Raw genomic sequence first — 25,858 nt, 5'->3', positions numbered from 1 at the left:
GCAGTCTTGAAAACGTTAAGTGTGTGTATTGCTACTTTCCAGCCCTTCGTGTTCTCTCCATTGTAAAGCTTGTAGATTAATAATATTAGCACACTGTATGTATGGAGTTTCAGGCTTGCCTTAAGTGTAGACTGGAGAAATTGGAGCAGCAAAAAAGTAAATATATTAAAAATGTAGTATTCACTGTCTCTAATTACGTGATCTGATAAATACGTTCTGAAAATTGGATGCCAAGAATTCAGGAAGATGCAAAAATATTCCATCTTAGAAAAAATTATCTATCTTATATCTGTCTATCTTAGGAAATGAAGTTGACAATGTTCAGAATATGACAAGATTGAAAGGAACCCTTTACAGATAGGAACAAATCATCCGAAAGGATTAAGGAGACTCAAGCAATGTAATTGTTAGAACTGTTTCAGTCTTTTTCGTAGTAACATTAAATTCAGATTTCCAAGGAAGTAATTTCATGTTTCGGTATACCTCCTAGCCTTCTTTTCTTCTTCAGCAAATCAGTATTAAATGCATTGATTGTTTGCTGCTTCATTCCATATTATACTTTATATTGTTCCTTTGCAGCGTGAAATGGTTCATTATTATCCTTACGTACTGTTGATCCCATCTACAGCATTTTGCTTTCTGCCTGCTTCACAGGACGAGTAAGGTTTTGTGTGTGGTTGTATACAGAGAGGCAATCTTTGGCAGTGCTTTACATTTATAGAAGCTCTTTCGTAATTGGGGGTGGAAAAATAGCAAATTATGATAATTGCTAATAAATTATCTCCTTAATTTTGATGTAGGGATGGAGCAAATCAGGATTCTGAAAACACAAAATACACTTTCGGTTCATACATGATTGGAAGCTTCCAAATCCTACTTCTACTGTGGAATGGAACCTTTAAGTTCAGTTTATTCAAAGCTAAGCTTTGGCTTGCTTCAAAGGAAACCGTGTGAAACAGTGTGTGATACTGACAAAAAAACATAAAATGAACAAAACTCATAGGAATCTTGGCCTACAAATTAAAAGTCTGTAGTTGTTTTAACAAAGAGCTAGTGTTGCAAATATGTAAGCAACTCTGCATCTGCTGAGTTTTGCGTTATAAAAATATCTTACCTTTGTAATTTTATTTTCTCCTTTGAGGTACTGTCACTCAGTTCATAAGGTAACCTTCGGTATTAATAACACACATTTCAGGTGACTTTGGGATGTAAGCTATGTGATGTCATGAGGGTAGTGCCTGTGCAGTCTTTAAACAGAACAGCTGTCCAACAAAATCTAATCTTCTAGAATGCATGAATATGTGGAATGCACACTGTGTAATTAATAGCAGACAAGGGATGTTTATTAGATCCACAACACTTACGGTATTATAGATCTGAATATACTAATATGCACCTATTGTAGGAACTTGCATCCATTATTGCCTATCATGTAGCATATTTTGTGTTTAAGGCTTTAGCTTGGCTTTGGGAATTCATTTTCACATCAGAAGTATCACCTTTGAAAGAAAAACGCAAGTTTAATTTTCAGCTTTTATTAAAAAAGCTGTCCACTGTATAACTGTTGTTCATTTTTTTGCATTAGGAATTGAAATTGTGCTACTATACTTTTTTTTTCTTTCCTAACATAACGCTACAGTTATAAATCAGTTCCATATGTCTTGACAAAAACGGACAAGGAAACAGTGGCTAGGACCTATGTTGTAGTTTTGCAGGAGACCTGCAAAGGCTTTTCTGTGTTGCTATAAATGAAATAACTAGCAGTTGGCAAACATGCATTATTCTGTCGACTTTCTGAAAAGATTTTAGGGTCCTTTGGACAGAAGATTTAACGTTAGCCAACAGCTTTGTTATTAATTAATTTATTTAATGAATTAATGAATCACTTTCTAATGGGAAGCTGATTTATTTCTTCCTCTTTTTGTTTTCTTTTCCCTCTTAAACATTTTTTTCTTTTCCCTCTGTTGCTGTATTTAGCCTGCTGGAATTTAGTCACTCTAAATGTGCTTATTTTAGATTTCAGGCAGAGTAAGATTTTCAGAAATAATAAAAATACCTGATTTTAAGAGAATTATTGACATGTAATAAATAAGTATGCACTTATAGTTTGTTGCAATATTCATTGAAACGAGTTATTGTAGAACATTAGTAAAATTTTATTATATGCATGTTATCTAGCCCTTTACTTCTAAGATTCAGTTGAACTAAAGACATATATCCTATAAATGTGTTTGTCATTTACAGTGCAGGAAGATAAGTGTTGATAACAAGTATAGGGCAAAGTTGTAGACAAAAACCAATGAGCTGTCTTTTGCTCATGTGTCTTTCTCTAAAGGTTCAAAATACTCTTTTTGAATTAAGATTGAGGACAGTGTTGATCTTTTGTTTTTCAGTTAACAATGTATAGTTATTCTATACAATTATATAATTTTTAATGTTTTAAGAAATAATCACTAATAGACTGTCTTGATTTCAGAGTAATTTGTGTCACAAACAGTAGTTTTTATATGGTTATTTAGCACAATGTTCTTTCTTTTCCCTATTGCTTTGAGAAATTACTACATTGTATCAACTTACTGGTCTATAAATATAAGTTCATAAGATGTTTTGAACACAACAGACTGTACCACTGTTATAAGTATTAACCAGAAGCTGTTCTCTTTTCCCATTCCTCTTGACAGTGAAGCCCACATTACAATTTGTGGCTTGAAAGAACATTCATTACAATGTTCAGGTAGACAGTACCCTATGAATTTAACAAAACATTGTGGTGAGATACGGTGGTACTGTAATATGTATGTCTAGAGACAAGTGATGCGTAGACTTTAGGTGCACTTTGTTAAATGCAGTCCTGTCCATAATACTAGAAGCTCTTCTAGCTTATCACATTAAGTGTCTGTCATTGATTATGTATTTATTGGTATACCTAAATGTTAAAATTTTTAAAAAACTCTCTAATTTTTTATTTACATGACAGCCCAAAACAGCTCCGAAAAGGACATTTGGATCCATTACAAATGATCAGGTAAATATATGGTAGGGAGTGTTCAACAAGAATACCAGTTTCGTTGTTTCAGAAACTACTGTGTGCATGAATCCACTGAAAAGGATGCTATGAAAATTGAATAAGGTAACAGTCACATATTGCCCTGATAAAGAATCTTGTGATCAGGGCCAGAGCCTCTTAAGGCTAATAATCCTGGCTCTGAGATGGGGATAACCTTGTTTTGCCTCAAATAGTTTTAATTGTTTAAACTGTCTTTTTAGATTAAAAAAGTCAACAGTTTTTATTTCTCACTCGCATCCTTCTCTAGTGGTGGAGATGATAATGTAGCAGATTATTTTTACCACACAGTCATTTTAATGGTGAAAGGTACTATATAAATATTAATTATCTATTACGCTTTTCCAATGGACTCATACCCTTCCTAGTGCGAACGAAACCTTCAGATCACTGATATAATGTGGTGACTGAAGGTATGGTTCAGTCCAAATAACAATCTGACCCTAATGGAAATTTTCACTTCACTGAGGTTTTAATGATGATAGAGCCATTTACTTTCACATCAAGACTTCAATCCTGAAGGGTTTTCTTCATGTTTCTCTCAGGATTTTTAACTCTCAATGTCTTTCCTCATAAGGGAGAGAATTAGATATTTATAATCTTAAAAATATATTTCTTGAATGTTTAATCATTTTTTAGAGTGTTTAGGATGGGAGAACTGTCTGTTCTTAGCAAACGCATTTGTTAAAATGCAGCATAATGACATACCTAACCTTATACCTTAAACAATGTGAAATACGGTCTTCCTTGAATGAGGAGGAAGTACAATTTTGTGTTAATTTTTTTTTGTGGTTTAAAAAGATGTATTTTAAAAGATAGTATTTTTCCACAGAAAATTACTCAAGTGTTAGTAATTAACTTGGAGGAATACATTGCGTTCTTTTCTGTTACTCCAGTAATTTAACTGATAGTGATGGGGGAACAGAAGCTCTAGATTTTATATCAAACTTACATGCTATAATGACAAATATCTTTCTCATACTTGATAGTGAAAGAAAAGCAGAAATGGGTATGCATATGTATAGCTGCATGTACTCAAAGTCTATATGGAGTGTTTGTTGTAGTTGTGGGATCTAATGACAGAATAATCAGTGCCCATCTGTCAACTTGTGTACAAATAAAGAAGTAAAAGATAGCTGACGAGTTTGTTTTTTTTTTTCTCCTAGCTTCTGTTACTTTTTTTTTTCTGGAAATCTATGTTAAAGCATAGAATATATAATTCATTGTTTCTCAGTAATTATCAAATTTATTGCAAATAACAGCTAGCCAGATTGAAGACAGAGAGGAAACTCACACTCCGCCTTCATGAAGAGATCAACATAGAATTGCCATTCTAAAATTTAACCTAATGGATTCAAAATGTATATCTTCATTTAGAAATGATTTGCAAGACTTATATCTTCATATGCATTCAGCTAAAGAAGCCAAAGCTGTATTTGTTTTATCGTTTCAAAATGTGTTCCACTTCACTTTAGACTGTCCCTAGTTGCAACTTAATGTTGTCAAAAGTACTGTGCAAGTGGCACAGTAATTTTTGAAATGTGGATGAATAATTTGTTTTCACGAAATAAATGATTATAAGGTCAAACTCTGGCTTTGAGTAAGCAAGTCAGTGAAAGAGTACAGCCTTACACACAATTAGACATATAAATGCATTCAGTTAATGGTGGGTAGCAAGATACAGTGAGTACAAATCTTTTACAAATAATGAGAAATAAGGAGCCTTGCACACTGGGAATGCTTTCTTCCCCTTTGGTCTGAAGTGTCTCAAATCAGTTTAGAGCACACATACAATTGCATGAGTAAAGGTGAGAGACAAGCACAATAAACAGAAAGAACCAGGCTGGGAGCGGTTGTTCATTATTACAAGTATGACACATAAAAAGAAAATCCTAATTAGTCAGCATCCTTATCGATGCCTTCTTTTTGTGGTCATTCTGTACATTCAGCTTTAGTGATCTGCATTCTAGCTCTGTCCTTATGGAAGATATGGCTGGAGAACTGCCTTTACTTCTTTCCTTCCTCTGAAGGGTGAGACATGGGAGAAGAGGGGATAATGGTGACATTCTTAATCCCTGCTTGTTTGAAGAGACAGCAGAAGAGGGAATTTGGTTCTAGATGCCAATTTTTATTTTACCAGACTACTTTGTCAACGCGAGTGTTTTAAAAGAAGCTATGTTTGTACAACATGTAGCATTTCTTTGCAATTCCAGGTGTGTTAGGTATTCAACAAACCCGATGAAAAAAATTATTTTCAAATTGATCTCATAGTTCTGTGATATTTTTTTGAAATGAAAATAGATCTTTTCTCACTGGGATTGTACTTTTCACTAGAAATATAAAATATATAATGATGATGAACGGGATAGCTTTAATGAGTTTTAAAATATATTTCTAATAAACTGTTATGACTTAGTTTTGTCTGTAGTAAGCCTCTTTTCAATGGTGGTGTTGGTTTTTTATGCTAATGCTTTCAGATCGTGTCTGGATTTGCTCCATGAACAGAGAAACAGTCCCTTTATCTATCTTGTTTTCCTTGAAATTGAATATTGGCTTAGATCCTCCAGTGTATGCATACTGTTTTGCCTTTGGACGCGGTTGAACTTTGGCTTCGTTCCTCTTCTCTATGCTCACTTGTACAGTAGAGAAACCAAATTACATCTGTCTAGGAATTTAATAACTTTTCTGTAGAAGTAGAGAAGCCAGTTAAAAAAAGAAAACAAAACACACCACCACACCCTCCAAACCACTCCCCTGTTTTTCGAAAGTATCCATTTCTTCATGTTTGCTCTGAAGCCTTCTTAAGGACTTAAAGCTTAAAGCAAAATTAGATACTGCAAAATAAAGTTAAATGTGTAAATGTGTATTCCTGTATACAGTATATATAAAAATATATATTCCATGACAATTTCAGAACATCAATGAGGTGTTTCTGTATTTAAATATACTGTCATGCTAAAGTATGTTCTTTCTGTGTCTTGTAGGGTCAAAATGTATTTGGTCTTGATATAATTGAGACACCTGAGGGAGATAAGTGGCCTCAACTGATTGTCCAACAGATCCTGGATAGGGAACAGAAGGATACCTATGTGATGAAAATTAAAGTTGAAGATGGTGGAAGCCCTCCAAGATCTAGCACTGCCATCCTGCAAGTCACGGTGACTGACGTGAATGATAATCGCCCAGTCTTCAAAGAGAATGACATTGAAGTTAGTGTTCCAGAAAATGCTCCAGTGGGCACTTCTGTGTCTCAGCTCCATGCCACTGATGCAGACCTGGGCTCAAATGCACAAATCCATTTCTATTTCAGCAATCAGATTTCCAGTTTGGCCAAAAGGCTCTTTGCCATTGATAACACCACTGGCCTCATCACTATAAGAGAACGACTAGACAGGGAGGAATCTCCTGTACACAAACTAACTGTTTTGGCAAGTGATGGCAGTTCAACTCCATCAAGAGCAACAGTGACTGTTAATGTCACAGATATTAATGACAATGTCCCATCAATAGACACAAGATACATCATCAATCCAGTGAATGGGACAGTACTTTTGTCTGAGAAGGCTCCCCTTAATACGAAAATTGCGTTGATAACAGTAATGGACAAGGATGCTGATCTGAACGGAAAAGTTACTTGTTTTACAGATCATGATGTCCCTTTTAGGCTAAAGCCAGTGTTTGATAATCAGTTTCTTCTGGAGACAGCCACATTTCTGGATTATGAAGCTACAAGGGAATATGCCATTAAAATAGTGGCTTCAGATTCAGGGAAGCCTCCCTTAAACCAGTCTGCCATGCTCCTGATCAAAATTAAAGATGAAAATGACAATTCCCCAGTTTTTACACAGCCTATCATAGGTCTTTCCATCCCTGAAAACAATGCTCCTGGTACTCAGCTAACGAAGATAAGTGCTACGGATGCTGACAGTGGGCGCAATGCTGAGATCAGCTATATCCTGGGTTCTGATGCGCCCCCTATTTTCAACCTTGACCGCCGTACAGGCATTCTCACAGCAGTGAGAAAGCTGGACAGAGAAAAGCAAGACAGGTACTCCTTCACTGTGCTGGCTAAGGATAACGGGATGCCACCCTTGCAGACCAATGCTACTGTGACAGTGTCTGTCCTGGACCAGAATGATAACAGCCCAGCTTTCACACATAATGAATATAATTTCTATGTGCCAGAAAACTTACCCATGTATGGCACAGTGGGGCTTATCACAGTTACAGATGCTGACTCCGGAGAGAATGCTGCAGTCACTCTCTCTATATTAAATGGTAGAGATAATTTCATTATAGATCCACTTACTGGTGTAATAAGACCTAATATTACCTTTGATAGGGAACAGCAGGGGTCGTATACTTTCCAGGTGAAAGCTGTGGATGGAGGAAGACTGCAGCGTTCCTCAACTGCCAAAGTGACCATCAATGTTGTTGATGTAAATGACAACAGGCCTGTTTTTGTTATTCCTTCATCTAATTATTCGTATGAGTTGGTTCCAACATCAGCCACTCCAGGGTCTGTAGTTACTAGAGTCTTTGCAGTTGATAATGACACAGGAATGAATGCAGAGCTCCGCTATAGCATCATAGGTGGGAACTCAAGGGGCTTGTTTACAATTGACCAATTAACAGGCAATATTACTTTGAAAGAGAAGGTAATTACATCAGATCATGGCTTGCACAGACTGGTGATAAAAGTCAATGACCTAGGACAGCCGGAGTCTCTTTATACTATAGCGCTTGTGCATTTGTTTGTGAATGAGACAGTTACCAACAGTTCCTACGTACAAGAGCTGGTGCGCAGGAACATGGAAACTCCAATTGGCCAGAATATTGGGGATGGTGAGATAACCCCACAAACCAATGATTATGTCAAGATCATCATTGCCATTATTGCAGGCACTATGACGGTTATTCTGGTAATTTTTGTAACTGCTTTAGTACGATGCCGCCAGACGCCTAGGCACAAGGTTGTCCAAAAAAACAAGCAGAGTGGTGAATGGGTTTCCCCAAACCAAGAGAACAGGCAGATAAAGAAGAAGAAGAAGAAGAAGAAGCGCTCTCCAAAAAGTCTCCTCCTCAACTTTGTGACTATTGAAGAATCTAAACCTGATGATCCTGGCCACGAGCACATAAATGGCACTTTAGACATTCCTGTAGAACTAGAAGAACAGACTATGGGAAAATATAACTGGGCCACTACACCAACCACATTTAAGCCTGATAGCCCAGATTTAGCAAAGCACTACAAGTCTGCTTCTCCGCAGCCTACCTTTCAAATTAAACCTGAGACTCCTGTACCCCCCAAGAAGCACCATGTCATTCAGGAACTGCCTCTAGATAACACCTTTGTGGTGGGCTGTGACTCACTTTCCAAGTGCTCATCAAGCAGCTCGGACCCTTACAGTGTTTCCGAATGCAGCTGTCAAGGAGGCTTCAAGACCCCAGGCTCCATACACACCAGACAGGTAATGGAAGTTTTAAGGTGCTCTCTTTCTCCTTCCTTTCTTACTTTGCCATTCCGATAACTCTAGCTCTAAGCACTGCAAAATAACTTAATGCAAGGATTAGAAGTTTGAAAGGTCATGTTTGATCAAGGCATTGAAAAGTAAACAATATGAGATTCATCAGTGTTAAGGGAGAAAATTAAAATAACATGACTGTTGGCTCTAAGGAAATTGAATTATTACATTGGTCGGTATTCCTGACTGCAGATGGCAGTATGGCACTTCCTGCATTACTGCAGTACCTAGTGCAGCTCTGTAAGGCAGAGAGGGGTTATGGTACTGTCCTCTGTGGTATTGTATGCTCAAGAATTGAAGTAATCTAGGCCAGGTGGAAAGCAATAAAGCTTTACAGGATCTGATAAGTGGTTCTTAATATTAATGGAGTCTGGAATTGCAGCCTTCATTTGGACATAGCTTCACTTCAAGGTCTCTCAAAAGCAGGCAAGGATTTTCCTCTTTAGAGTTTCAGTGCCATTTTCAGACTAGAAGCATACTGGACTACTTAAATCTGGTGGAATGGCACAGACAAGAGGCAAAGTCAAGGGAAAACTAGAAGCATCGGTATTAATTGCTCTCACTTAGTCACTGCTGTACCTGATAAACCAGATATTAGCTTCTCAGAAATTCAGTACAGCAACAGAAATGTCTAAAGAATCGTCAGCTTAAAACGAAGAACCAAAGTACCTTTTATTAGTCAAGCCCCTACAGAAAGGCTTTAAGTCACTGGAAATTGAATCTAATGTCTATCCATATTCTGGAAAGTTTCACTGATAATAAAGCTTTGCTGTTTGTCTGTTTACATCTCTTTCTTCAGAAATATCACAAAGTTTTCAATGAAAGTAGTTTTCTAGTTAAGCTTTAATTGGTCAAGGAATTAGTCATTAAAGAAACAAATATTTCAGGAGAGTTTATTGTATTCTTGATAATATGTTTTAATACTGTTGCTTGGGAACAAACCTCAGCATGACTAAGACTGTTAGACTCTTTGCTCCAGCTGAGGTTTTGAATTTTTTTTCTCTGGGCTTTGTTTTATTACCACTATAGTGATAACAAAATTTACCTAAAACAAGCTTCTCATTGAAAGTAGTCATCTTATTTTTGAAAATTGCAGGATGGGTTGTTTATTTTATTCTGCTTTATTTCCCTTACCCACACAAATCTGTGCAATAGTCCATATCATTACGCTTTATAAAACTTTCAACATTTTCTGAGACACATTAAGAGAAAAATTGAAGGGGGAAAATTTTTTTCTTATTTTTAAGACATGACAGCAGTGAAAAATGTATAGCTTTTTGAGATTTGAGTATTTTCTATTAAAGATATTTGAATGTGTTAATTTAAATTACACGTTAGAAAAGCTGCTTGCTAATTTGTTTCTCTGTTTGAACTCTCGTAACTCTGAGGAGGGTGGTGTCGTTTTCAGCATTTCTGTAGGCCTGATCTAAGTGATTTTTCATTTGAGTTCTGGTATAGGTCCTCTGATCCAAAAAGATTCTTCCATTGTCTGCCCAAATACACTTTGTCATGCAGTAATGCTGCTAACAAAGAAAGCAAGCTCATGACTCTTCAGGTTTATACTAATGTGGTTCTTCCATAGAAGGGCCTTTTAAAGTAGAATGGAAAGCAATTCTCTTCTGCAGAAGTTGGTTGGGGAAAAGAGCATTTTCTTTTGTCTGTACCTTAAAGGTCAATGACAGGGGCTTCCTATCTGGAAGAGCAGAATAGAACTGGTTTTTTTTAACACTCATTACCTGATATTGGCTTATCTTCATATAGCTGTACCTGAAATTATATTAGTGTGATGTGCTGAATATATCAAAAAAATTAATGTTACTGTTTGTATTGATTTTGTTAAATCTACAGTATCCTTCATTTAGGTTTGTTTTTTTGTATGAAAGTGATCACATTGTTGGAGAAAATTTAACTACTCACTATCAATGGCCTTTTACACTAATTTGAAAACAACATTTACCTTTAAACATGCGAATTCACATTTTTATTACTTAAATAAAGTAATTTCATAAATGCATTTATTTACATAAACGGGGCAAGAAAGACCACTAGAGTTAAATCCTTTGTGGTGAACCGTGATCATAAAGGCAGAATTGTATTTCACTGTAAGTAAGCCAAGCAAAGTATTCTTAAATCTCAACAGATCTTTAAAAAGTCAGTCTTAATCCTAAACTGGTTTTGTTTATTGTAGTCTGTGTAGTTTTATCTCCTGTGGGGCTATAGAACGTGGCTCAGGACAGACTAACTTAGAGTTGTCACTGTTAGACAGTGAAGAAATGAAACAACCAAAACCAAGCTTCTGCCTCAGTGCTTCACATGTCGTGTTCTCTTGCCATCCTCCAGCCTTGGAGACTAACAGATTGTTTGTCATTAATGATGCATTTGTGTTGTGCCCTCTCTGAATTTTCAGAAAATTGTAGCACATCCTGGAGAATTGAAGGATACTAAATTCAGTTAAAAAGGGTGCTTGTTTGAAAAATGAAAATAATGGCTAATATGAGAAAAAATATTTTACTTTATCACTAACAATTACTGTAACACATCCCTTCTACAAGCTAAAAGCTTTCTGAAGGAGATTAAAGAAGACTACATTGACTGTGAAGATATCTCTTCAGTTTCTAATAGGTCTTGATATTAATAGGCCACACATCTCAACTGTTCTTAGTTTTGTCCATGCAAGACTTTCTATTAAGATATTTGAAATAATATTGAGTTAAAGCTAAAAATATATGTTTTCCTTTGAAGCTCTAAATTTTGTGTATGTCTGAATGGTATTGATTCAGGTTTTTAAAGAAAGGAAATTATGTCTTTGCTTTACTGCTAAATTTGTCTAAGTGATCTATAAAATGACAGAAAGTCATTATAACAGTTGTACTCAAAAAGCATGCAAGAGAAGATTGAAAGGTTTTTCTACTGAAAAAACAAGTTATGTCTTTAGTGGTCATGTGGGCAAATAAAGCAAGCAATGGAACAGCTGAAATTTTTATGGAGAAGGAATCAGAGACTCCTGAAGCAGCTGAGGACACACAGAATCATCAACTACAGGAAGTTGAAGAGGGAAAAATATGGTCTCAGTGTAATCTCCCGTAAGAGAGATCAAGCTTCTGTTGTGCTTGTATGTGAGAAAGGGCGGCAAAGAAGGGAGATATTAATATTATTTTGAAGTTATACTGTAGGAATTAATAAATACTAGTGACAGTAGACATTCAGAATAGCATGCTTCCTTTGGGGATGTAGTAGAGAGAATTCTTTTAAAGAAGTTTCACCAAATGATAAATAGTGAAAGGGCTTCTTATTCATAACAAGGTTTTTCAAACTAGGGTATTTGGAGGCTCATAAAATCAAACTCACTTCCAGTCAGATTTTCATTGTTTTGGAAGTCTTGAGCCTCATAGAAAGATGCGTTTCTTCGGTAGAAAATCATACAGCATCTTTAAAGTTTATCTGTCTGCAAGCTTTGTAAAAGCTCAATTGCTTTTGGCATTTATTTTAGTGAGAGCAGACTACGTGAAGTATTCCATACTGACACAAATCTTCTAATTCTTTTTGCATTTGCGTTGGAATGATGAAAAGAAAGGAGAGTTTATTCCAATGTAGTTTTCATGTAGTACGTAACACAATTTAAAAATCTGAAATCTTTGCTCAAGTACTTTAAACAACATTCATCCAATTCGAATTCCTGTCTAGGTATCAACTTGTCTATTCAGGGCATGAATAATTACAGAGTACAATGTAATCTCTGGTAGCTTGGCTCAAAGAAGCTACCTCCACAAAAGTTCGTTAGAACTGCTCGTGCCTCATCCTTCTTCTTGTCCCTTTCTTTTAATTAATGCTATTTCAGACATTCTTTTAATTTGAAAATAGTGTGATTTGTAAGTATATAGTGTTTAGTATAAGTGTATAATGTACAGTATAAGTGTACAAGAACAGTAGAAATCTTTGAAAATAAACACCTGGTTGATCAGTAAGGGTCCTGTGACATTTAGTACTGTCATTTTAAGCTTAAACTTAAGAACAAGTGTTATCTGACTTTGAGTTAGTGAAGAAACATGAGTGTTCATGAAAGCAGCACTGGAGGACTTGGTTTAGTTTCAGTCCACCTCTTCCACTGATAGAGCTGGGAGGTGCAGTCATGCCCTGAATCTATGATTACGTGTTCTTTTGGTGGTTCTTCCTGCTTCACAGTGGACTCCAGTGTATATGTTAATTTAGTTCCACTGCCAGCACACTATACCATCTTTAGGAAGTTGTTAAGGGAGTGAACAGGCGTGCAGATTGATTTGTCTCATATTTACTAATGCAAATCTTCATTAGTTGATTCTAGTTGCCAGGATTCTATCGTCTGTGAACATATCCATACTTAGGAATAGAAATTTCAGATGACACAGTGATGTTTGCTGAACTTGTTTGTTAGAAACTGACTGGAGATAGACATTATATTCCTTACAGAAATCTGAATGGGAAGTAGATCTCATTTAAAATGCCTAGCCTTTTGGGGGCCCTCCTGTCTCATTAGCAACTGCTTTGACCTGCTTACAATTATGATATATTTTCTGATGTTTTTTTATTCTGATTTTAAATGTGGTGAAATGTCGTTGCAGCTTCCCACTCACAATGTGAAGAGTGTGTGCTTAGCATGTGAACTGAAAGAATAGTGCACTGTTCCTGAGACTTCTAGCTCTGAAAACTCACCTGTTAGGTAAATTTCTAGCTGCAGGATTTATTGTTTTGTTTAATAACAGTGAGACTAGTGAGTTTAGTATACTGTAGTCGTCAGTAGGCAGTGCTGATGCTTCTGGTACGTAAAATAGTATAGAGAGAACACTGGTACTTTGCATTGACAGATACAGAGTAAACTGCACTCAAAAGAACATTTTCTTCTAAATATCAGCTAAATAGCTGTTGGTATAAGCCCTTCCTAAAAGCCATTTCAAAATTGATTGCTATGATTCTAAATATTCTTGTTATTTTCTCTTAATTTTGTCTTGTGCTTTTGCTGGTAGTTCTGATATGCTGCCATGTATATACATTTCAGAAAAAAACCTGAAATTCACATCTGGAGAAAAGATTTGTAACTGAAGGATAAGTTAAAGTCTGCAACTCAGAAGTTAGTGAGCAGTTAGTTATACGTGCAGTACAACTGAAACAAAGCTGGTCAAGAAAATGATTTTCATCTGTGGAACACTTTGAAGAAAAACTTCTTCAGAATTGTTCTTTTAATATATATTTTTCAGTGGATGAGCATGGGGGAAGATATGTGGAAAGTACCCCCCTTGCCTCATAGTAGAAGGTAAAAACAGAGCACAAATGGGAGGAAAATAAAAAAAGAAATGAATGTTTTGAGTGAGGTAAAAAATGAAAGATTTTGAATATGACACTTAAGTAAAAACTAATTCAGAGAAAACAAAGGCTTTTTTTCCACTAAGAACTTATTGACTGAGTTTATACTGAAGTTGGTAAATGAAGTTCCAGCAGTAATAATTGGGTGGGTTTTATGCAAGCTAGAGTCGTAGGCAACTCTCTCTCCAATAGCAGTTTGCCATAGGATAGCAGCAGCATAAATTTTCCTAAACATTAAGTGCATTTCACCTTCATTTTTCAGTGAGATAACTGAGAAGTTTACTCTTTTCTCCTCGTGATCCAACTTTGGTTTTTTTTAAATGACCTATAGCTATAAACCATTGTCAACAATGAAGTCTGACTTAACTGCAGTTCAATTTTGACACTTCTTTCTTTTCCTGTGTTCTCCCAGAAGGTATTGCACTCAATAATCTGAGTTGATAGCAATTTCCTGACCAGTGAGTGGCTAGTGTCTTGGTGACTGTAGTATTGATAGTACTTTCTTCCTGTGAAATAATTGATCTGAATAGCTTAATTTCTGTCAGTTTTTAGGACTCTTAACGCTGTTGATGATAAATACAGATTAAAGATGCAAAAGAACTCTTCACATCAAAATATTTTATGCTCTTGAATGAAGCCTGTTAAAACCCTGTAGAACATGTTCTAGGTAATCTTCTGATAGCTATAACCTTTCAGCAGCACTTGGGGTTTCAAGCTGATAAAGCAAAAAAAAACTCCAAAACAAAAAACAAAACCTAGAATAACATACATAGAAGCCATTTCTGTGTCTCCTTCTGTTTCAGCATTTTTGATATGTGTATATAGATGTATGCAAATCTTTGCTTGTGTATAGAAACCTGAAAACACACACACATCAAAAATGGTTGGTTATTTAGAACCACAATAGTTCAGTACTTCTCAAATCGTACAGTGATTGAGATAGTAAAAATTTGGAAACAAACTTTACAATATATGGGGAAAATGATGCAGGAAAGGGCTTTTCTCATGCTGTTTCTCTGTTTGCCAGCTCTGAACGCCATCGCATCTGATGTTATATACTGAAGTCGTACGTGTACACAATGATGTTAAGCCAGCAAACATGAAAACAAGGAAACAGCACGAGAAAGCCCTTTGTCCTGTCTCTGATTGCCGAAGAAATTTATCGTCTGATCTCCAGAGGGGTTTGGAAGTGACGATGAACTGTTCAAGCTGCCCTACTGAAAGGTATCAAGGGCAAGAATTTTTTAAAAAGAAAAGACAAAGACATTTTAGTACGTTGTGCTATAGTGTTCTATAACGTAGTTTTGCTAAGAAAAAAGTAATGTGACTCATCCTTCTTCACAGTTGGCAATTATGGTAAATCTATTTTGCTTGTAATCATCTTGTCCCAGACTTTTTCCTTATTTATTTTAGTTGAAACAATTAGGAATTTGTTTCTATAAATATATTAAAAGGGAGCAATAAATTTTATTCATACATTAAAAAGAGAATGTAAAGTTCTTTATACTCCCTGCATTTAAAAGAAAAACAAATGAATTGTTGTCACTTATAGCACCATTACACATGTTAAGAATTAAGTGTTATTTATATCTATTCCATAATATTTTTAATGATGTAATTGCTGCTATGGATCATAAATAGACTTGATCACATCACTGCATTCTCATCTTATAGGCACAATAGTAGTAGTGAAAAATGAGTACTTCCTGCTTTTTTGTCCACAACATTTTGTAATAAATGATCACTTCTTAAATAACTGGAAAGTATTCACTTAACGTCTAAAAATAAAATTTAATTTGCATTTTGCTTGCTGAAATTTAGATAATGTCTGTGTAACAGGTGCCATATATTTAACCTTCTGAAGTACTTTTATTTAAAGAAAGAAGTCATAAATCCAGTGGCTTGGTTTTCAGTGTGATAAAATAGGAAATAGCATACATACTTTTTTTGCTGTTAGCCAGCACATGGGGAAAAAATCGCCTACTCTTTTTTTTTTTTCCCCACGTTATTTCTCTATATAGTTAGCTTTTCAAAAAAAACCCAAACAACAAACCAATTTTTTTACATTATGATTTGTTATTTAGCACGGGACATGTCAAAAATAAAATTTGACTATCACAGCTTTGTTTGCAGGTTGGTTGCAAGTTCTTGTATATTGCCTCACATTGTAGGGAGAAATGCTTAATATATATCATCTATAATACTAGAATTTCACATGCAATGCAAAATTTGTTAGGAAGCAAAGGAGTATAAAGAACCCTGTTTTCTGCACTTATGTGAAGACATGTAATATTAGTTTGCTAGAATAAAACAAAATACAGACACTGCTTTTAACTGGGATGTATACAGTATATATAACTTTCTTTTAAAAAAAAGTTATTAATGATTCGTGAATTAGACTACAACATGAAATTCTTAAAAATTACTGTATGTTTGATGTAAAGGTATTTATAGGCTTGTACTTAATATTCACATTGCCTCAGTTCTTGGACTGCAGAATGTCTACCATGACTGTTGCTTATAGTTTCCTCCACATTTGCTATCTGGCTCTTTAAAAAATGTGTATTTGGCTATTTGATCTGTAAAATAAATTCTATTAATAATGAAGTACGTATTGTAATTTAGCATATTGTATTGCATAATCATAGCTATGACTGTTGCAGAAAATTTTTCATTTCTGATAATCAGATCATTTCCTTGCGAAGTTTATGTATCTGTAAGACAGTTTTCCTATTCTTATTTATCATACCCTTGCAGCATTGATGCTTCAAACTAAAAAACCAACACTTCCAGCAGTTAGACATACAGTAATGGTATTTATTGACTCAATGCCACAATTCAGCCAGTTGCTTTGGGTTGAAAGTTAGTTCCTAAGGTAGTAAGGAATTTATTCAAGAAGTAGCGTTTAGCGTAACAAAGATTGGTCCTGCCTATTGTTGTAACAGTTGTTTGCTTAAATGCTTTATATGTGGGTGATGGGAAGCATTCAAAGATATTTGTTAAGAGCAATAACCCTTTGGCCTAGTAGAGGTGTTTGTCAGGAAGACATTAAGATTTCACAGACTTTCAGATTCTGGTTTTTTCTTTTTTTTTTAAGTCTTTGGATTTCTGTTCTCATGTTAATTAGATTGTATTTCCTTGTTGAGAAAAGTCACATAGAGATACATATTAATGTTTGATTAAGAAAAGCACAAAATAATTTGAATGCTTGTGTTCAATTTTTTTTTTTTTCCTTGGAGTCAAGGGATAGTGAGTTGAGATACTGGACTAGGTTAATGTCATCTAACTTCAAGCACATAATTTAGTCATCTCAAGTGGACATATAATTACCCTAATTTTTTTTCTCTGGTAGTGAAAAGGCATAGATACTGAGAGCAAGTAATTTTGATGTTAGGACTGCCTGCCCTCTGGAAGTGCCTACTTTCTTACACTGAGTATGAAGAGAACCTTTGAGAAGTACCTTTCTAATTTAAGCATGCCAGTTATGTGCTTGCCGAGAAAAATATTTTTCATGAGATTCCTAGTTCTTTCGCTTTTAAGCTAGCTGAAGTTTTACCTTTTTCCTATTATTTCAGTGGTCATGTCATTCTAGTCTGTCCATAAATAATTCTAGAAGAATCTAAGACGATTTTAAATTTTTAAAAAGTTACACGTATGAAATAAAAGGTACCTCAGGTGGTTGGATTATTGGTCCAAATCAGTAATCTCTTCTAGTTCTCTCATGAGTCAGCACAGCCAAATATAATAACCCTCCAAGTGCACTAAGGGAAAAGCCAGCAACCTCTTACGTGGTTCAGTTTCATGCATTTCCTCTGTTTCGATTTTTGTTTTCTTACCTCGAAGTATCACTTTTTAAAAAGTAATTCTTTCATAGACTGGTATAAGACTTGTTCAGAGACCTCATTTCCTTCTGATGGTTAAATAGGTTCATGAAAGTGTAATGTGTACTGACCAAACGTGTATGTGTGCTGAAGATCAATTTCAACACTTTTTAGTGATGTGAAGGCTAAATGGAGGCCAGTCAAAAAATTCTATATTTAAGGGTTTTGTTTTGTTTTTCTTTTTTAAAATGAGTATTAGCATCCTGAGTCAAAGAGGCTTTGACACTTAATTCTCATGTGTTTTTGCCAACAGAAATGCTATTTTCTGACTGCATAGAAGTCAGAGTAAATTAAGACCAAAAAAAAACCTGAGTTGACCAAATGCTGATTTTCGAAATTGAAAACTCATTGTCTTTTCTGTGGAATGTCAGTCATACTTTCTAAGTTACTTTAGTGTACTTTAGACTGTAATTATTATTACTCGCCATCATATCAAAGGATTCATCCTTTTATCTGGTGCACATTGCCACCCTAGCCGCTGGTGCAGAGAGGTCTGTATCTATAGATAAAGCCCTGTAGTTTGGTTTTGGTTAGTTACAGTGCTACATATGGCTCAGCAAAAAGAATAGTTCTGTATTTGTTGCCAGTTTTACAGAATAAATTAATCACACCACTGCTTTTAACCCTACAATGCCAACAGCCAAAGATGGCTCTCAGATTTGCTGTTCTGCATCCTGTGTCATATTGTCAATGCTTGGATTTCATATGGATCTGTGTCTACCAAAGCTCAATGCCACTCGATTTCAAACATGCCCTGGTGTCAAGTGAGCCACTCCAAGGAAAAGCTATGGCACGCAATCTGCAGTGTGTATGAAAGCTGCCTATCATATCAGAAAATATATTGGACTTTGGAGGATATCTTTAAATCCTTCTGAATTTAATTGAGTGGAGGACTGCTGAAGGGCAGTAGGGTGCTGTCAGGAACAAAGCTGGATTGTGATGCAAATAGAATTATTTTTTTTAACATAAACTGTAATGCTGCAGGGTTTTTTTATTACACATTTTCAGTGATTTCCCATTTAACCATAAAACATATATTTATGGTATATCCTGGTCTTAAGTATTATTTGTAAAATCTTTTTAACAAATATTTTTTATATATATTTTTGCTTTCATATTGAATTACTGAGCACTGTTCCTTTTATGTCTTATTTATCTATTTCTAAAATAAATTTTGTTTGAAGATTATATTTGTATATCTTCTGGAGAAACACTGTTTTTAAGTACACCTCTGGTCTCTGCTTAGTGCATGCACACCGTCAAATCTATACATATACATATACTGATATTTTTTACAGTGATTAGGAGCTATAATTGTTAAAATAGCTTTTATACTTTAAGGACTGTAAAGCTTACTAGTAATTTAAAGGAATATGCTTCTTTCAAAACCTCATACTCCTTAGCGCAGTACATTTCTTTTGCCTACATTTTCTTCAGAGAAATCTGACTTAAGCAGGAATTCCAGGAGTTGTACATGTTCTAACAGTGTTTACATGTACGTGTGAGTGTTTATACAGTGTTCAGAGTTAGAGATATGTAGTGCTCATATATATATGTATCTGTGTGTGTGTATGTATGTATTTTCTGTGCATGTGTGTATAAAGAAAGCATGAGGGTGTATATATGCATTTATCACATATTCAATTAGCAAATTTTATAGGCAGTATATATTACACAGAATATGACTGCAGATACGTGCCTATCTCAGTACCCAATATATCTTGCTATGAAAGATAGCCAAGCACTAAGGTTTTGACTTTACCACGTTATTTTGAGATCTGGAAAGGTCGGCCTTGCCTTCTGAGAGTGTACTGGGTTCTCACTATATTTCAAAGTGACTCTTGATAACTTGGAGTTAGGGGTGCAATATGGTAAGTACAGTTTTGAATTTCACTTCTTTCACTATTTCACTTTTACTCATTCCAATACTGTCTCCCGCTATTCTAAAATACTATTTTTTCTATTACATAGACTCAGTAAGTCTTGTCACTGAAAATGTCATGATAGTCATGTTCCTGTATTTCCTCCAAGTTGTCAGCCTCTGCTTATTTCATAAATAGACAAATGTAAATCAAATTCTGTTATTTATATTCTTTCAGATACATATTAAGTGTGTTATCAGGAATTTTTCAGGGTTACCACTGACTTTCTGCAATCTTCTAAATAGGCTCTATTCATTTGTATTTACTATGGGCTTTTTTGTTTGGGTTTTTTTTTTGTTTGTTTTTGGTTGGTTTTTTTTTTTATGGAAGATGTTCATTAAAGCTCAAATAACTTACTTCCAATAAAAAATTGAATGATTATGTCAAAGATACAAGGTTTGATTTCCTATTACTGAATTGCAGCTAAGAATTGTGAGCTGAATTCTTGTCTGTTTTCTCAACATAGTTTTCATCCTTTCTCTGCTACAAGAGGATGTCCACGGCTGTCAGATGGATGAAGTGCCATCTGCTTATGTTCTCTGTTCCCTTCTGGGCTGTGGTGTTGTCTTTGTTCTTGATACGATCACAAGAAATTTGAGTCTAAGACCTCTCCTCAAAAGAATTTCCTCCTTCTTACTGTCTAGGCAGTACGAAGACTTCCCTTTTAGCTGTGTGCATCAATAGCAAACAAGTTGCAGGCATATAGACACACTGACACTAATGTGGATCTGAAAGACTCCAATCATAGACTTTCCACCACAAAAGTACTTTTCCTAGATCCATATCTAAACCATTGATGGGCTTATACTCTCCTCCCCTCCTCACCTTCTTTCCTCTGAGGAAAACAACAGGGGACAAATTCTGGTCTTATTCAGACACTAGTGGATGTGTGTTTCAGATAAGCAAATGACCCACAGACATAAGTATTTCAAACAGGTGAATGGAATTTGGAACCACCTTTCCTTTGAACTTTTAGAGTATTTGAGTAATTGGAAATATTCAGGAAAACACATACTATGAAAGCATAAGCATTTTCTACCTTCTGTCTTCTGTTTTCAAAAGCATCTGGTTTTTGGGAGGTAAATATGAAACTATCTGTAGCAGACATACCAATGAATCAAACTGGATATGGGAAAGTGCTTTTCTATTTTGAATAAGCATATTTGTAAACAAAACTTCTAGAGAGGAGGAAAACATTGGATGATGTTTTCAAGCTTAGCAGAAAGGAGGCAGTAACTTCTACAGCCTGCTGAGATTTTGATTGCTATTGATTTCAAAGTTAGAAGCCAAAACCACTACAATTTGTAGAATAAATTTGTTTCCCAACTTGCATTAAACTCAGAACTCAGTGAGAGCTGCAACTAAGAGCTGCTGCCGCTTGTAAAGCTATGTCTGATATTGTTATTAGCAGCAGTGACCAGCATTGTTGTATTCACTGTTCTACAGTCCATGCTGAGTCAGCTTGATCCATAACATTTTTTAGAACTGAGTGGGAACAATGAATTTACCAGAAATCCTACAAGAAAACCCTTTTTTCCTCCCCCAAAATAGCAGTAAGCTACTCTTCCAAATACAGGTATCTAATACTTTTCAGAAGTATGTCCTGTTAGACGCGTTGAAGTAAGATAATAGCTTCTATGTGGATCTTTATTCTTCAGACTAAACATTTACCTTTTTAACTCTTATTTTATATATTATGGGGATGTAGAAACCTATACATAGATATACACACAAAAAGAAGATAATTTTCTAATACTTTTCAAATGCTTAATTTTTTTATAAGGGGGGAGTCTAAGATACTTCGTGCTGTTTAGTAGCATAGCCAAACTCATTTTTTAATGGCCCAAAGTTGTTTATTTCAATCTAGTAAAATGACATTGTGACTAATTAAAAGACATAGATAAACAGATTGGTGTTTACTTACACATGGGGCAATCGTCACACCTACTAATTTTGAAAATATTAGGCTTAAGGATTCCTTCAAAGATAATAACTTCTAAGTACACAATGAATATATTTTAAGGAAGTAGTAACGTTCTTTGGCTGCTATATGGCCAAAGTTGTGAAGTAACACCTGTTAAGTGATCTTCGCTGATTCAGTTCCCTTTCTTCATCAGGTTAATTGTAAGACCTGTATTATTGTAAGACCTATCTATTATTCCTTTGGCCAACTTCCTAACTCAAGTTACTTCATATCCTGTTCATCAAATTTTATCTTTTTCTTTCATGGTTTAAAAGAATACTTATATGGTCTAACACCATGAGATTCTGGTTTTCTGGTCTCTAGTAGAGGGTTTGGGATTGTCTATATTAATATATTGAAAGTATGGTGGGGTTTTTGTGTTAACAGTCCAGACATACCTAAGTTCTTGCACTTGGTATTATGTCAACTTGACTTTTGACAAAGGCACTGTGACAATAACCAAAGGAATTAATATCAGATGAATAAATCTCCTTTGATGGTATATTATAACCATTTAGTATATGTTGGTGAGTCACAGAATATACATCTGTTTATTATATCAGAGTTCTTAAAGATTACAGATCATGTAATCATAGAGTAACTCGGGTCCAGAGGGACCTGTGGAGATCACCTAGTCTAATCATGGTGCTCCAACTAGACTACCTATATTTAGATCAGTTTGCACCTTGTTCAGTTGACTTTTGAGTATCTCTAAGGGTGGAGGGTCCAAAACCTTTCTGAAACACTAGTTTCTGTTTTACAACCTCCGTGGTGAAGAGTTTTCTTTGTCTTAATTGGAATTTCCCTTGTTGTGTTTGATTTCTATTGAAAGGCCATGTATATACTTTACAGATTGACAAGAAGTGCTTGAGTGAAACCTTCTCTGGGGCCTTAGAGAAAATCCAGCAAAGTCTGTTTTGAATAGAAGTCATTAAAGCAGATCAGTCATTCAATTTCTTTCAGTCATACCTCTTTGTCTCTGTGACAAAGCTGTGCATTGTATCCCAGACAGCATATATGGATTGTACTTAGAGTGATGGTATTGTGAACTGTCAAACAAGAAGCTTGTTCCCTGGCTTCCCAGTTGAAAAAGTCATGAGAGGACAAGGTGAAAATTTCCATTCAGCTCTAGTGAGGCCTTCATGTGTTCGGGTGGCCTTTCTTCATTCCTTCCTTCCTCTGTTGAAAACCGCCTCATTTTGAATGAGAAAACTGAACCGCTTCACATGAGGAAGCTGCAGGATAGTTCTTTCCTTGCTCACAGCCTTACTTTTGTCTGTGTCTCCATCTTCCTCTTCACTTCTTCATATTGAACAGTCTTCAGCTGTCTCATCATGCTTCACCAAACATGTCTTCATCTTTTTCAGTCTTCGTGACTTTTGCACTCTTTTTGTTTTAATGCTTACGGTAGTATGGTGCATCATCACGCTATTTCTTTTGTGTTGCTCCGTATTATTGCTAATACAGAATCTGTGAATATTCACACAAATGAATTTTAAACTAATGCTGAAAACCAAGCATATTTGGGAGAGTTTCGTTCTTTGCTATGTCAGTATTTTCAAGAAAGTACTTTTTTCCCTTTAGCCTGTTTCTGGGATCCTCGCATCCTCTGGGATCCTCTCAGAATTCTGAGATGAATACATTCCTATGTCACTACAGATGTTTAATATTTCTGGATCCTCAAGTATATGTAGGTGTTACAGTGGAAATCAGAATCTTAATTGTTTTTATGGATCCACTACTTATACGCATAAGTATCCAAATTAATTCAATGTACTTATAGATGTAAATATTTTAAATATATCTATTCATATGCATTCTCAGGATAGAGCCCAAAAGCATGCTGTTTTCTGTTCGTGTGTATGGCTCATCAATTTCTGTATTTGTCTTTATTTTATAAATATATTGTTAGTTTTCATTTGAATTCTATCTTGTTCTACTAATGAAAACACTGATAAGTGGACATAGTCACGATTGATTTACTCACAAAGTAATGAGTGAATCAAACCGTTTTGGTAACTTCTTATGAAGGTTGGATATTAAAAGCAGACAGAAATGACAGAATAAGGCTGTCAATAGCAATTGGAAAATGTAATTGGAGGGAAAAATATTCTTTTGATGTTTTCTGTGTACAAGATATACAATGGTGCAATTATCTGTTCACTTTCAGCTGCCAAGCATGATTTATTAGTTACAGTATTTTGGCTTTGAAACACTGAACATGGATAAGACAGCATGTGCTCAGTTGTGTAAGGGTTCCAACATCTGTCCTGACAATCCTCTTACAGAAAGTCTTTTTGGAATTAGGAAATGGCAACATGAGTTCTGAAATAGATATGAAAGAAACAGAGTAATTGGGGTGGGGGGATTGGCAGAGAATATTTTATTATTTCATTGCCCCTTTTTAACACATTAACTGCTTGAACTGTTTGTTTTTATGATTCCAGATGGTAGCAAGATGCATATAAATGAATAAAATGAAATAGAACAAATCAAATGCTTGGCTGCTGTTCAAGAGCAGCTAAGGCTAAGCTTTATTAAATTCACATGAGGGTATGATAACTGTGGAATTTCACAGAATGAACTGCAATAATCTTACTCATGAAGAACATCATTCTTCTTGAGATAGATGGGAGAATCTAAAATTGTATCATGGGAAAAAATACAGCCCCTTTGGAGCTGTACGTGTATCGCAAACAAAAATCAACATGCACAATCCGTTTTTACACATCAAAAGTTTTAAAGGTTTGTTCTTTCTCGGAGGCAAAGTAGAGGATACTTCAAAGAAAGTTAGTATGTTCTATGTTAAAACTCTTCCCTGTGTCACATAAAGTCCCTTTAGGAATAGGCATATTTGGATTTTAAAAGGGGGGAAGTATTAAATTTTAAAATTATATTAGACAATTTATATTTAAATAGGAAAAAATATAATGCTGACAAAACCAAGCATTTTTTATGATTTGTTGCAGGATGCAATTCATATTGTTGATGCCTTTTTTGTGACTGTGGATCATTTTTTATGCTTCTGTAGTTGAATGGCTGTGTCTAACTGAATGTTTTTCAAACATCTTTTTTTTTTTGTCACTTAATGAAATTAACTTTAAACAATTGTTTTTTCTTTTAAATATGCTATGTTCCTCTTATTTCTTTTCATTGAAACTCCAAAATTACTGTTCAGAATTTCTGATGAGACAGTAAAATGTTTTCCTCAAAACCCCTGAGATGTATTTCCTGACAATACTTAAAGGCTATATTTTGTTAATATTTCCACTACGTATAATTCAAAGTGAATTTCATCCCTAAAAGTGCATCCGTGTATCTAAAATGAAGGAAGGAGGAAAGTGCTAAAACTCAGAGCTAAATGACACTGAGTACCCAAATCTATTGAGGAGCTGGTCAGGGAAAGCAAAGGGAAGGAATAAATCCAAAGCTGGTTTTATATTCTCTTTGTATTTCCTTAGCTATGTTAGTCCAGCATGGTCCCCATGCAATACCTTCTATTCCAGATGAAAAGAAGGTCATAGGATGGATGGAGATGGATGAATGGTGAAACCTGCCCAGCACTTCATAGTATCTGGAGAACCTCAGAGAAGGTTTTCTTCAGTGGACAGCTAAGATTATTTAGTAAGCTTTATATAAATCGGATAGCGTGTAGCCTGGCTCAATATTGACTTAGATTCTAGCTGTATATTCGTAAGGTATTTACACTCTGTAATGACTTACTGTTTTTCACATTTACCTGCATAGAAAAGTGAAGCAAATAAGCAACAGTGTATATATCTCTGAAAGTATATCCCATGAAAAAAGAATTGTTGCAAACAGAATTTAGTCTCATGAGTAAAAGTTTCAAAATGCAAAAGTGAAAAAGCCAAAAAAGAAAAATTGAGTCAACTCTTTACGTTGTGGTAAGAAATATGCTATCGCTATGACTCAATTAATTGCAAAGCTTTCTTATAAATTAAATAAAAACTCTTATTTGTGAAGTCTGCACAGGGAAAATGTGCAGGGAAAAATCACTCCTAGGTATGCTGCCACTGGATCATGACCATCTACTATTGACTGCTAAATTTTACAGGTTTTAGTAGATTTAATAGTCATAGGTAGAGAAATTAAGTAACGAGTGACATAATTATCAAGCCCTGCAAATCCTGGTATTTACGCATAAC

The 25,858-nt window shown here is 35.2% G+C and overlaps 1 protein-coding gene across 6 annotated transcripts in view; it reads left to right on the top strand.

Annotated features, from left to right (window-relative positions):
* Positions 1-25,858, top strand: part of PCDH11X (protocadherin 11 X-linked) — a 520,173-nt gene that overhangs the window by 83,926 nt on the left and 410,389 nt on the right. For 4 of the 6 annotated variants that reach the window (XM_074602025.1, XM_074602024.1, XM_074602027.1 and 1 more), the window contains 2 exons: positions 2,978-3,025; positions 6,049-8,535. In XM_074602025.1, the coding sequence (XP_074458126.1) occupies positions 2,978-3,025; positions 6,049-8,535 (2,535 nt within the window). Of the gene's footprint in view, positions 1-2,977; positions 3,026-6,048; positions 8,536-14,953; positions 17,611-25,858 lie in introns of those variants that run through there. The other 2 variants (XM_074602029.1, XM_074602026.1) reach the window with 2 other exon arrangements.

The sequence above is a fragment of the Larus michahellis genome, chromosome 9 (assembly GCF_964199755.1).
Source record: "Larus michahellis chromosome 9, bLarMic1.1, whole genome shotgun sequence".
Lineage (NCBI taxonomy): Eukaryota > Metazoa > Chordata > Aves > Charadriiformes > Laridae > Larus > Larus michahellis.
The sequence above is the reverse complement of the archived record's forward strand: the minus strand, read 5'-3'. Positions and strand labels throughout refer to the sequence as shown.